Source organism: Pygoscelis adeliae, unplaced genomic scaffold (genome assembly GCF_000699105.1).
Source record: "Pygoscelis adeliae isolate BGI_AS28 unplaced genomic scaffold, ASM69910v1 Scaffold417, whole genome shotgun sequence".
NCBI lineage: Eukaryota > Metazoa > Chordata > Aves > Sphenisciformes > Spheniscidae > Pygoscelis > Pygoscelis adeliae.
This window is the reverse complement of record NW_008825161.1, coordinates 43,159-56,813: the sequence shown is the minus strand read 5'-3', so window position 1 is coordinate 56,813 and position 13,655 is coordinate 43,159. Positions and strand designations below refer to the sequence as shown.

The 13,655-nt window shown below is 47.5% G+C and overlaps 1 protein-coding gene across 1 annotated transcript in view; it reads left to right on the top strand.

The window, feature by feature from the left end:
• GMIP (GEM interacting protein) overlaps window positions 1-7,622 on the top strand; it is a 17,432-nt gene extending 9,810 nt beyond the window's left edge. The window contains exons 9-21 of the mRNA XM_009328704.1: window positions 481-669; window positions 788-925; window positions 1,377-1,567; window positions 2,119-2,240; window positions 2,489-2,575; window positions 2,701-2,799; window positions 2,885-3,024; window positions 3,331-3,519; window positions 3,601-3,738; window positions 3,846-4,042; window positions 4,622-4,916; window positions 6,483-6,596; window positions 7,128-7,622. Coding sequence (XP_009326979.1) covers window positions 481-669; window positions 788-925; window positions 1,377-1,567; window positions 2,119-2,240; window positions 2,489-2,575; window positions 2,701-2,799; window positions 2,885-3,024; window positions 3,331-3,519; window positions 3,601-3,738; window positions 3,846-4,042; window positions 4,622-4,916; window positions 6,483-6,596; window positions 7,128-7,622 — 2,394 coding nt within the window. The remainder of the gene's footprint in view (window positions 1-480; window positions 670-787; window positions 926-1,376; window positions 1,568-2,118; window positions 2,241-2,488; window positions 2,576-2,700; window positions 2,800-2,884; window positions 3,025-3,330; window positions 3,520-3,600; window positions 3,739-3,845; window positions 4,043-4,621; window positions 4,917-6,482; window positions 6,597-7,127) is intronic.
• Window positions 7,623-13,655: the final 6,033 nt, after the last annotated feature.

Below are 13,655 nucleotides of genomic sequence, written 5' to 3'. Positions count from 1 at the left end.
CGGTGCTACCTGCTAGATCCCATCACCTCCTGCCGACTGCAGAGGCTGGCAGAGTGAGGGTGCAGTTTGGGTTTGCACACGCTGGCACGAGGCCGTCTTCAGCAGAGAGGGATCCCCTGCAAAGGCAGGCTCTGCGCCTGCGACCCCCCGCCAAAACCCAGCTGCACACACCCTGCTAGCACTTCACCATCCGCCCTTTTCTCCAGGGTTTCCTGCTGGGGAGGAAGATGCTCCTGGGCACCTCGCAGAACGTGATCCAGGACGGCTGGGTCTTTACTAAGCTGTAGAGGAAACCCAGGGACACCCTTAGAGCTCCTGAACTTTGGGAGGAGAGGGAGAGAGAATACTGATGTCCATTTGAACGATAATATCCATTTGAACCAAGAGACAGGCACTTTCCTTATAAGCAGAGTACTGCTGTGACTTCTTCCTCCCACTGCCTCGCCGGGCTTCCTAAACCTGTTCCTCTTCCTGTTCAAGAATGAATCCTTGTCATCCCTGCGCAAGTCCCGCCTGCAATACATACAGCGCTGCGAGGAGCTGGAGAAAGCGAAGCACTTGAGTGCCAAGGCGGAGGACGAATACCAGAGCATAGCCATCACCAACCCCGGCAGCGCCAACAAGCAGCTGGAGAAGCGACGCCGTTCTTGCGAAGAGGCACAAGCCAAGGTGACGAGTTCAGATCAGGCTGCTGGTATTCCCAGCCATCCCACGCGCCGCGTTACGGCATCTTCCCACCCATCCTGGTGACTTTCTCCTCCTTTGCTCCATTTCTGATCGCGCACAGGTTCAGGAAACAGAAGCTTTGTACAAGACGTGCATCAGCGATGCCAACTTTCGACGACAAGAACTGGAGAAAGTACGAGCACGGATCGTCTCCCATATTCGGAAGCTGATTTACCAAGGGGATGAGGTGCTGACGTGGGTACGTGCAGTCTTATTTCTCCTCTAATCCTCATTTCAGGGAAACTGCTGTTTGGGATAAGACCTCTAAGGCTCTTCACCATTTCACTGTTGAACCACCCTGTAGCTGACTGTTCTCAAGCAGTTGAAATTAGGGCAGTGCTCTGGACATTGCTTTGCTACCGACCTGCTACCAAATGATCTCAGATATATAATCACATTTTCAATTACTACTGCTTTGAGGACACAGATATCCATAGAAAAAGTCTAGGGGGAAAAAATCCTAGAACAAGAAACAGTGACAAATAATTTTTATCTGACCAGTTAAGTAGAACTATCAATATGCAGAAGTGCAGGTAACTGAGTTTGGGTAATGAAAAACTGAAGACTGGTGAATGGCTGAGATCCAAGGGAGGAAAAAGCACCTGGGCTTTGACTAGCAACAGGGTTCTTTGTTTTCTTCCCCCTGTAAGGTCACTTTAAGGATGTTCAAGCAGCGGCAGACTCAGTCAGAACAGATTCCAGTGGGATACCAGTACCTGTCCGAGGTCTGCAAGCCATACAAAGCGGGCGAGAAATACCTGGAATTCATTCAGGCCCTGCAGAAGAGAGACATTCATATGGAAGTGTTTGAATTCGAGCCACTCGCTTCCGGAGGGCAGAGGTAAAAAAAAGAAAGTCCAAAACTTACATCCTAGCTGAAAGGTCAGAAATACATAGTGCACAGAACAACAACAAAAAAGTTTAACACACATTTATAAAGTCACTGGCAACACTGCAGCGTTGCGATTGCTAATTACAGCAAAGCCCCCAGCCCCAGATGTTAGGATCTTTTCTCTCTGCGTAGCTCCGCTAATGGAGAACAGATCTCTAAAGATGTGCTTGGTTCCTTCTGCTGAGCACAGGGCAGCAGTTCTGTACCACGTCCCTTCAGTTATTTCTATCATTTGCCAAAGATTTGGATCGCTCTGTTCTCACGTGGGTACTGTTTGATTTCTGAATTTTGCCTGCGGATAGAAAAGGTGAAATTACATTGAACAAATTTGTTTTCCTAGCTTTGTGCAAGTGTTTATTATAGGCTCCTTGAAAACCCAGTTTACACCTGTAAGCTGCCTGACAGAGACGCTTTGTCTCAGGCACCCGTAAGGCACCTCCGTGATGCAACATTATCCGTTATTCTTCCCTGCTGGAAAACTGTTTGCAACCCCTTCTCAGGTCCCCTCCCAGCGGCAAAAAGAAGATGGCATTGCATTACACTGGACCCTCTTCCGCAGCAAAGGATGCGAGCACTCCAGAAGATACATCCAGAAAGCAGCTCTCCACAAACGGTGAACAGAGTAGGTTGAATTTAATAAAGACGACCCAATTTTCTCTCGAGTCACTGTAGTTTAATTTAGATTAGTAGCCAAAGAGGTGGGAGAGCTTCTCAAATTCTTAGGGCAGCACCTGAGGCTTTGCTCAGACTGGGAGAAAATATTGACAAGTATTTATGAATTTTCTTGGGAGCTTGGTTTGGACTTCAACCCCGTGTTGAAGCATCCCAAGGGCGCTCAGGATGGTCTGTCACCGTGTCCACCTTCCGCAGGTGCCAACAAATCGCTCTGCAGCGACACAGAAAGCCTCGGTGGGAGTTGTGAATCCCGATCCCTGGACTCTCCCAATTCTAGCCCAGGTGAGAGCCGCAGAAATTCTTGCCTAATATTGCCCAAAAGCCTAAAGCGGGAATAAAGTCTACACTGACCCACTTTGTGCATCATGAGGACGAGAACAGCTGTTTATATTTTCTCTCTTCTCAAGGAAACTCTAATAGGAAATTGTTGAAAGCTCCATCCACCAGCACCATGTCCTCCTCAGATGATTTTGAAGAGAGAGATTCCTTGCAAACTTTTGAAAATGGTGAGCCACACACATATTTGACTCACGAGGTGGAAGCCATGCTTACGTATCGGTTCCTTTTCACACTTCAATGCTGTTTCCGCAGAAAACGGTACATCCCAGCAGCAGTTTAAGAACATCCTCCTCTCCAGCGCAGCACAGACCCACCGGCTCCGGAAGCTGCGAGGACCGTCCAAGTGCAGGGAGTGCGACACCTTCATGGTCAGCGGCTTTGAGTGCGAGGAGGTGAGGGCTAGAAGATGTCATTGCAGATGCCTCCCGTAGGAGCCTGGGGTGACCATCGTCTCGCTGAAGGTCTGCGGGAACGAGGGGCCCCTCTGCAAAGTTCTGTGCTTTTTCTTCCTCTGCATCACACAAGGCGTGTTTTTCTATCCTCGAGTAAGGCACCAGCTGCCACTTGCCTGAAACAATCCTCTCGGGGCTGGTGGGACTTCGGTGGCTGGGGGAACGGGAGAAGTCCTCCAAGTTCAGCCCCTGCTGCAGTGCTGGACCACAACCAGACCGTAACTCGGGGTGGTTCTGCCATTTCAGTGCTGCCTGGCCTGCCACAAGAAGTGTCTCGAGAATCTGCTCATCACCTGCGGCCACAAGAAGTTGCCCAACCGAGTACCTCTTTTTGGCATTGACTTCACGCAGGTTCCTCGAGATTTCCCAGAGGAAGTTCCCTTCATAGTGGTGAAATGCACCTCGGAAATCGAAGCTCGTGCCCTCGGGGTGCAGGTGAGTAGTCAGTTATTCTTGCTTCGGTCTTCTCTGCTCTGTATCCACAACTCCTGACCTCTCCCCCTCTTAACCATGCAGGGGATATATCGGATAAGTGGATCCAAAGCCCGGGTGGAAAAGCTGTGCCAGGCATTCGAGAACGGACAGAGCCTGGTGGAGCTCTCCGAGCACTCCCCCCACGACATCACTGGGGTGCTGAAGCATTTCCTGAAGGAAGTGGGTACCAAATCTCTGCCGGGAGGGCAGGTCTCAGCCGACTGCATTCCTCGGTGCCAGACCAGCAGGATGAAGTAACACGCTGTTTTCCTCCCTTCTCGCTGCAGCTTTCGGCACCGATGCTTCTGTCCCAGCTCTATAATGACCTCATTGCGCTTGCCAAAGATTTGCAAAAACCTGGGGAGGAAAAGTTGGACTGCGCAGGCTTCCCTTCCGATCCCATCCAGAGCATGAAGGACTTGCTGAGCAAGTTGCCTGGAAGCAATTACAACACTCTGCGGCACCTTATTGCACACTTGTACAGGTGAGGAGCGTGCTGGCTGTCACGCTGGTTAGCGTCGGGTCCGACCACAGGAGATCCCTGTTGAGACCTCGCTGCCAGAGGAGCGGCTAGCTCAGGACCACGTGTGTACGAGAAGAGCATCTGGGCTTCCTTGACCTGGGAGAGGGCTGATCTAGAGCCAAGCAGGCAGTTGTGAGGAGGGTAAAAAAATTCATTCATGGAAAGGACCATCTTGAAACGATGAGGGGACAGTCTTAATGACCGAGAAGGACCAGAAGGTCCTCCCTGATAATGCTTCATAGTTAAAGTGCAGAGCAAGAGGTCAAGGAATAACACGAATCAAGCCCCTTTCACCCAGCTCTGAACGCGGGTCACAAGAAACAGCCACTCTCATTAGGGCGGCACCATCCAGGCAGATCCAGGCAGCTTCTGAGATTTTTCTCCGGAGTTTCCCTGCACAGACCAGAGCTCTGTTCTCCGTAAAAGAGGGGGTTTCACTCTCTACTAGGAAATGGGGGTTTTGGTGCATTCCATCTGTGTACTCAATGCATTCGGGTTGAGAGCTGGGAAGCCCCTAACGGTCCTGTTTCCCTTCCCCAGGGTGGCAGAGAAATACGAAGAGAACAAGATGTCCCCAAACAACCTGGGCATAGTATTTGGGCCAACTCTGATCCGGCCAGGCTCAGGGAGCGATGTCTCAATGTCATGCCTTGTTGACTCTGGGTATCAAGCCCAGATTGTGGAGTTTCTCATTCAGAACTACGAAAGGGTGTTTGGGATGGATGACCTGCCTTCATCCTTATCCCTTGGATGTGAAAATCCTTCGCAAGAACCATCGACAGAAAAGGATGAAGGACCTCAGAGCCCAAACACAATCCAGAATATAACTCTAGAGGTAGAGCTCCCAGACACTGAGCTGGGCTTACTGACCCTGCTGTAAAGACAGGAAGGTGGACTAGCAATTAAAGAGAAATTTTTTTCACGGATAACAAAACCGTTTGCTATCAAAGGGTTATTCTGAGAGGAAGGAGCAGAGAGCCTGTTACACATGGAGTGGGAGAACCAGGAAAAAAAAAATTAGAAGCTACAGATCACTCAGCAGCTTCTCAGACCACTCTGGATGGTGGCTTTGCTCCATGCTTTAGATCCCAGTCATTCTGAAAAATTGTGGGGTTCTCCATACTAAATTGCTTAGGACACTGCTGTTTCTCTCTGTAAACAGCTCTACGACTTTGGAAGCAGCTACGTGCACTTAAGACCCGGCACATTCTCGGGTACAGCCCTACAGGGCTCTGCTGCATCCCTGAGCAGTGGCCACAGACCCTGTTTTCCCTCCCCCACTGCTGAGTGTTCTGTGTTCTTCCCAAGCTCCACAGCTCTTTCCTCACAATATTTCACAACTTATTTCACAGCACTTTAAAAACACAAATGGGCATAGCATCCCTGAACTGGGACACGGTGGTTTTTTTTCCCTTTTCACAGCTGGTTTGATGAGCAAGAAAGAGGAAATGACTTTCCTAAAGTTAAGCCAAAGGGAGCGAGATGCGGGTTCGGGGACTCTCTGCCTCCTGCTTTTGAGTCATGGGTGCTTGTGTGCAAGACAGCGTGTCTGCAGTGACCATATCCATGTCTGACGCGCAGTAACGCTGCTATATCTACAGGTCCAGCTCACTGAGGAAGCAGAAACGAGAATAACTATGATTACAGTTGAAATAAAATCACCAGGGTAGACACAATTCACTTCTTGCATGCAGAAGTCCTACAGGATTAATAAACCTTCACAGAAAGCACTTTGAGATACACACAACTATTGCCTTTGACTGTTTTCAAAGCTATTTTTACCCGCTTCTGCAGCGTGACTGAATTCCACAGAAGGTGTCACAAACCTTTAAAAAGGGGAGTTGCTTCCAAGGGCACTCTCATTTTGCCATTAATAAAACCGACCTCTGGAGCCCCTGCCCAGGTGACCTGCTCCTTGTGCAAACTCACGCTGGTTCCATACCAACTACAACTCCCAGGCGCTCTCACGTCCTTCACTCATCCTCCCATTTGCATTTGACCACAATTACTATGCTACAGTTAACGGCTTGGTTTCTGATGTTTCCCCTTTTTGTTCTGAAATGGGCTACTTCAGTGTCCTGCCGGACACGGGAATTGGTCTCAGCACACTGCTGCGCTGCAGAAAGCAGCGGCTGCTTTCTGGGGCGAGTTTTGTGGCAGTTATGGCACAAATGCTGGAGTTGGTAGGTCTTGAACCATAATTTTCTCTCATGGCCCTGCCCGGTGACCTTCCGCAAGCTCCCTGCCTATTCCCCCAAGTGTTAGATAATCTAAGAGAAATCAAGGCATTTTCAGCTCAAGTGGTGTCCTCCTCTAACAGCATTTGGGGTAAAGTGGGAGTTGACAGTATCTTCATGTCAAATAAGAGTCTTGTATAAACACTCGTGGCTTTTTCCAACAGAATTTCTCCTCCAAGCATGGTTTAAATGTGGACTGTGTCTCCGATAACTCGTCTTCCAGGGAAGCCGTCAATGAGCTGACTCTGGAGGGAGCCCACAGTCCATTAAGCGTGGATGCCCTAGGTAAATAAAGTGGTGATCGCGATGCTGTTATAGGTTGTCTTGTACTATGTTTGCTGGTTTTCACACCTCCTGCCTGCCTCTACATTACACAGCAGAGAAAGCATAGCTGGGGCCTCTTCGGCATCGCTGCTCAGTCTTTGTGCAGATAACCTATCGCAGAGCAACCGCCACGTAGCTCGCATGAAATCACAAGCACGTTTTCTGCTGTTCTCAGGAAGGGCTTTTCCCTGCTGCTGCCTCTCAGCTCTCGAGCCCACAGTCACCTCTGTCAGCTCTCCTGGCTTTAATGCACCGAGGACAGCTTTAAGAATATAAACCTGATTCATATCTTATACCTCGTTCAAATGCATACCTTGTGATTGCTCCTGATTAACGAAGCTGTTAGAGAGAGGCGTTTCAGCCTGTAAACGCAGGAGGGATTTCGGTGTCCTTTCTAACAGGCAGAGAAGTCATCAGCCAAAATTGTTTGTCATAGTAACCTTGTCTCACTGTTCTAAGAGAACTGTCTAATTTTTTGTTCAGAGATGAATACAAGTATTGGCTCTGAGCTGGAGGACCTGGAGGACTCTGTGCAGGAAAAGACAGACAGTGATTCGGACACGGTCCTTGGGACCCAGCCCAGATGCCATTTCAGCCGACAGCCTGTAAAATACATTCGAACACAGGCAAAAACGAAACCAGTCATTCCCAAGCCTTCCAATTTGCCCCTGAGGACTACCACATTAGCCAACGTGGCAATGGAGGCTGGTGCAGAAGGCAACCCTACCGACAGCAGCTCCACGACAAAGGACGTCCTGGAGGAGAGCACTAGGAGCAGGAACAGCTCGACCGACACAAGCACACCCAAGCAGCGCTCAGGAGGGAGACAGCAGCTCAAACATTTTGAGATCACGCAGGAAACCGCCAGGATTGTCTCAAAGTTTAAAGTCGATGACAATTCTGTGTCCCCTGAGCCTTCTCTGGAGAGCAGGAGATCTGCTGAGAAAGCAGAGGACCTCAACCCAGGGACATACCTGTAGAAAAAGCCCTAAGGGTAACAGATAATAGCAATGGAAAGGGAGACTGGACTGAAATCCCACACCTCCCAAACAAAGGAATAGCGATGGGGTGAGAATAACATCCTATTTGTATGTACCATGCAGGCTGGAGAAAAGGCACCTGCTGTGAACTACCTGGCAGGCTTTCAGCTAACCCAGGATTTGCTTTTTATTCGTTAACAAACCCATGTGAGTGACAAGAAGCTAGCCCAATGGTGCTCTCTCTGGAACATGCCCTGCTTAGCATGAAGGACAACAGATTGCCTGGCTAGAAAGATGTAGCCAGGAAGGAAGCAACTGAAACGTAGGACATCGGACAGAAAACCTTCCCAAATGGTCATTTTCTGGCAGCTGCAACAAGCACTGATTTTTGCCATTTTTATTTCACAGCATTTTTGAGCTTAACTCACTTTTTGAGTGTAATAGAACAGGGTACACGGGCAAAGCTCACGTACTCTGGATCCTTCTGCTTCCGTTGCTGGAGCTTCAACTTGCTAGTCAGCACAAAGCCATTCTGTAAAGGGAAAAGACACTGCTGTGCTCTGAGCCGGACCCCATTTCTCCAGAACATGAATTCTATTTCCCTCAAAGCACGCTGAGCTTCTGCAATACTTCCACGTGAAGCTGCTGCTGTTACGGAGGCGGCAAAGCCCTGAACCCCCAGCAGATGAGAAGATTTCTTGGGCCTAAGAGGAGGTTGCTCTGACTTGCTGGGTCTCCAACTCACCTACACGTGGGTTACCCCAGTGCTCCTTTCTGCCTCCCTTCTGTCCGCCAAACTTTGAGGACAGGGAGGACTCTGTCCTGTAGTGCCATCTCGTGACGCATGCACGGGGAAGACAGGCTTCCTATCCTGCTCACTCCCGGGGATAGCTTTGCATTATAGGATGGGCAGTGTTACAGATTTCCTTGGTGTTTGGTTGTGTGTACAGCATGAAATTCAGACGACAACGTAAAAACTTCTGCACTAGGGCGGATTTCAGTGATTACCATCGGCTACAAAGACACTAGGAGACGTATGAAGGCGCCAGAGCTAAATGCTAAAAGAAAACATTACACTTTTCCCAAACAGCTCAAGAGGTTAAAAAATCTACTTTACAAATTTCTTTTGTCTCATCAAAAGACTGTTAAGAAACAGGGCCAAAACATAAAGTTGTAAAAGAAATGCTAAGGATCTATTCTCAGTATTTGTACAGCTAAAAAGAGCTTGCATCTCTGGAGCAATGTACATTTGTTAATATAGTGCTTTGAATTCTTGAATACTAAATTATCTTTTACTGTAGAACTTCTGCAATAAGTTATTGGGTATTTTATTATAAGCTTATCCCGTATTTGTTCACCGTGAATAGGGAAGCCTTAAGTAAACACTCACCGGACTATTATTGAAAGTGCCAAGCGCACTCGGGTCTCTATAAAACAAAGGTAACGCTTGCCCGCAAGAATTTATAATTTGAGGAACCAGCAGAGCTAGAATAATACCCCTGGTAAAAACCCTAGTTTCCTTTTCCTGCACATAGTTAAATAGGGGATTCATTCTACGCAGAAGAAGCGTTAGGGGCTTGTACGGTACAACTCCTGCCATCCACCTCTGCCCCCCACTTTTCCTTCCAGCAGTCCAATATATACAAAAATGCTGTTGGAGAAAACACGCTTGCTCTTACCTTGTAGCTCCTCACTACTTGCTGCCTTCCGCAGAGCTGGTAATTTGTTGAGGGTAGGAGCTGCCAAAGCAACGCTTCCAGCCAGAGTTGTACGGCTGCCAGGTCCCACTCGCGTGAGGGGAGCTTGGATGCAGGGTCCGAAACTCCCGCTCGGGATGGGGATTTTCTGTCACCCAGCCACAGCTAACATGGTTTGGTTTGGAAGCCGAGACGCTGAATTTAAGAAGAAACTTGGCAGGGAGGGAAGCATCATTTCCTCAATTCCTCCCACCTCCTTGAGGCTGCGTCTTCACTTCAAAGGAACAGCCTCAGCTGTATTTACGTACAGCAAGGGCCAGGCAACAACCCTGGGAAGCACTAGCGAGGGACAACCTCATTTCCCAATTTAAAGCCAGAGTAGAAAAGATCTTACAAACACCCTATTTTCACAGCAGCACCTTACGTAGGTGGCTGTCTGACCCTCCAACTCAGAGCGACACCGCTCTGTGTAATTGATATACAAAACCATAGCAACCCTCTCAAAAAACCTTTTATCAGCCAAACAACCAATAAACCAATTTCTTACTTTAAGCTTTTTTTTTTCTTTTTAAATCAGCCAATGTGAATTCAGAGCACAACGCAACCATCTCATCTCAGCTAGTCAGTGTGCTTCTGAGCATCAATCACTCCTCGTTAAGGAAATTAAAGGCCCCAGGTCCTCACAAATAAGGATCTCAGCCAGGCTGCATACACTGGACTCTGAATGGAATTAGGAAAAGTCAAGCACCTGATAATTTTAAGCAGGGCCCAAGAGATTCTTTTTTCGTGGAGAAGCCAGTCGGTGTTTGTGATTGGCTGATCACCCAGTGTTTAATTGTGACCAGGCTAGTGACAAATTTTGCCCCAAATTTCCTGCCCTCAAAGAAAGGTGCTCTTTAGTTTACCTTTATCATTCTAAAAAAGCAAAGCAAATAGACCTGCAGGTATCAGGATTCTCGAGGGGAAAACTTTCCCCGTTTTTCCAGCAGAGACTGCTGAGGGATTACCTTTACATCTTGACAGTGTTCTAACAAAGCAAGGTAGAGCAAGGCAAAAGGCATTACATTTTTTTAAGGAGCTCAAGGCTTTGGTCCAATTCTTGATCGCACCCTTTTCTTTTTCCCTTTTTTTTTTTTTCCCTCATTTTAAGTTTTGTGCTGCTGTTTCTTATTCTCTAATTGGAGAAGCTAAGTGGAGATTAAAGCACACCTGATCTTTCTTAAAATTACCCCCAGAAGGAGAGTCTGCAAAAAAAAAAAGAGGGTTCAGGCCATTTATTGGCTGGAAACAGGCTTCATTCACAGGTGCTTCCTTTTGAACCATTAGCGCTTCTTCATCGTTGGCCTTTGAAGCAGCATCCCTAGAATATAAAGACTGGGATGACTGGCTTGCTTAGAGCCTGGGGCTTTGATGAAAGAACATGGGAGTTCAGTGGGATTTATTACTAGTTTCCCTGGAGCAGGCTTTTTCTAGGAGCTTTTATGCTTTGCAGAATCCATCCTCTAAGGGTAAGAAGTATTTGATTATCAGGCTCGGCCTCTCAAAATGGGAAATGTTATAGTGTCTTTGTTATTTCTTAAAATCAATCCAAATACTAGGTAGCATCACAAGAAGCTGGTTTATAGATTGGGGTCCTTTTCAAAGGTCATCTGCTGCCTGCTTTGAGAAGAGTCGCTGGGACACAGATGGTCGCAGCAAGCCAAATCTCAGTAGTCTCTGTGTAGCACGGGTGCACGTGCACCCTTAGAGTATGTTGAGTGAATGCTTGCAAGGAGATAAGCTGTTGCTGAACGTTTAGGTGAGCAGATAGGAAAGGCCTTTCCCCGAGTCAAGAAGGGGCCAGCAGATGCAGCTATTTATAAAATGGTAACTGCTGTCTTCCTGAGGCTAGCTTGGGCACAACTCGGGCTTGTATTTGGGTGGGAGGTTTCATTCCTTATGAGTGAGCCACGTGCATGTTACCCTTGTGCAGGGTGCTTCCTCGCTCAGTTATCGCTAAAGATCAGCCTAGGCCATTACGTTCTGCTTTGCTGTTCTAGCAGTTACTAGTAGGTACCAAATTTACTTTTATTCCTCCTCCTAAGCTCTTCTGTTGTCTCGCTGTCCTGGTTTAGCAGCAGGAGTGGCTGTGTATGTTGCTGTTTAGAGTCAAATGAAATTATTCCTACCCTCGGACGTTAACTTTAACACATCTGGAATACTGCAGGGTATAAGATACATCAGTATTATTGCATTCTTGTTTTATTTTACTTTGAAAGCTGTCTTCCAACAGTCAGCTAGCAGATGGGATGAGGCAGAGCGCTGGGCAGATGAGGTAGTGAAAAGTGAGCTCCTCTGCATGTCTTGCTGAGAGTTCATGCTGCTGCAGACAAACAGCTTTTGTTTTCTTCTTCTCTCTCCCCCCTGCCCCAGTATGTTTTGTAATATTCTTGGCTTTGTGAATGTACAGAGCGATGGTACCTATAACCATACGGAAGAGGGGAGAGCAAGTAAACCCGGCGTATGAATTTCCGATCAGCCAAAACTCCCACATCTGAAATTCAGAAAACGCTTTGCTTGGGGAATTTTTGCTAAAGATGCTGAGTTACAACGTGCTTCCATCCTTTCATTTGTATCGCAGTGCAGGCATGCCCATAGGTGTCGTGCACCTCAGGGCATTCAAGAAAAGCAATTGCAAGGGAAGTCTGGAATGAACTAAATCAAATATGCATGTCTACGCATTCAGGCCCACAGCTTGTGGCTGGAATCCTTTCAGGGCACTGGCTGCTCTCCTCTATCATTTATTTTAAAAAAAGATGTGTAGAGCTGTAATTCAAGCTTTGCTTAGGCAGCGAGTTTCAGATACTTGGCATCCAGGGCCCTCGAGACGGTCAGTTTTGTAGGTATCTTATAAATGGGTTTCAAGGGAGTTGTATTTTTCAGTGTAAATCTGTTTAATAAATGAACATGTGGACTTCCTATGCCCTTTACAAGAATGACTTAGTGAAGGGAACATTTTTCTTAGAAGGAGCAAGAGCTTTCCTGTTGCTTTGCAACAGGAGAAGGCATCTGAAGTAATTTTTTTTTTCCACTAGAAACGTACCCAAAAGCTCAAGGCTTTAGGAAGTTAGTAAAACATCACCAAAAATGATCGGAAGTTCGGGAATTGAGCAAGCAAAAGTAGAAAAGACTGTTTCATTTGTAATGGAAACCTTGAATGTTATGGACCAGATTGTGGCCTGAATATATCGAAATCGTTCCAGTTACTCCACGCTTACAGAGGGCAAAGAGAATCCAGGGTCTGGTGGTGAAGGCAATGAAAACCAAACAGTTTTGGCTGCTGAGCAGGCAGCTGGGTCTGCTTAGGAGAGACCTTGTGTTAGACCAGGACTGCAGGACCGAGGCAGAACAGGAAAGGTTTGCCAGCTATCGCTTGAATGTGTTCAAGGGACTTGGTGGGCGAAAGGTTTGTAAGGGAAGGGTTGTGCTGAACGTACCTTCTGTTTGTTTAAAGTGGGGGCGTTGTAGTCTTCTTCCCCGTGACCTCACTCTTGTGGGAGTTGATTCTTGAGAAAAAATGCAAACTTGCTAACGTGATTCAGGCCATCGATGAAGCAGTCGTGGGCATAACGAAACATCCCCAGAGTGAGCTGAAACCTTCACCGAACCGGGAAAAAGCCATGTTGCTGAGAATTCTGCTTGACCAAGACCACCCCAAAGGCTAACTCTCTGGAGGAAGTCACATTTCTTTGAAGGGACAGATATTCCCTTTTCTTGCTCAGGGATAGTAGCTATGTGTTGGTCCCTGATGCTCTTTTTCAAGATAAAGCTGCAGTTGTGCTGCATCTGCTTATTCTGTAGCTGGAGGCTTTTCTGAATTGGTTTTGTTTTTTCTTTCTAGACTTAAGCAGAAAGGCATGTTAAACGCTTTTTATGACTCTCCAGCCATAAGCTGCAGGCATCTGACATTAAACCAAATGGAGACACGGGGGAAGTGGGTTTTTAGAAATAATCCCTGTAAAAGCAAAGGCTGAGGCATGCGGAGCTTGAGTTGCCTGTAAAGTTCCCTGACTTTCCAGCAAGTGCCAACTAAACAGGGAGACTTCATCTTGCTGGGTGCCAGCCAAGATCAGAGGAGTTCAGAGCAAGGCAGCGTGCAGCCTTCTTGCAAACGGAGACTGAGCTGAGGGCTGCCTGCATGTGGTTCACAGGAAGGGAATTTCTACCCAGTTTTGTTTTTATTGACAATAGTGTGAAGTGCCAGATGAAATTATCTTTGGGTGAAGATGAGGCTGAGTCCTGCTTCATAAACACAGCATCCCGACTTGATTTTAACCTTGCTGTGGCTTCTAATAAT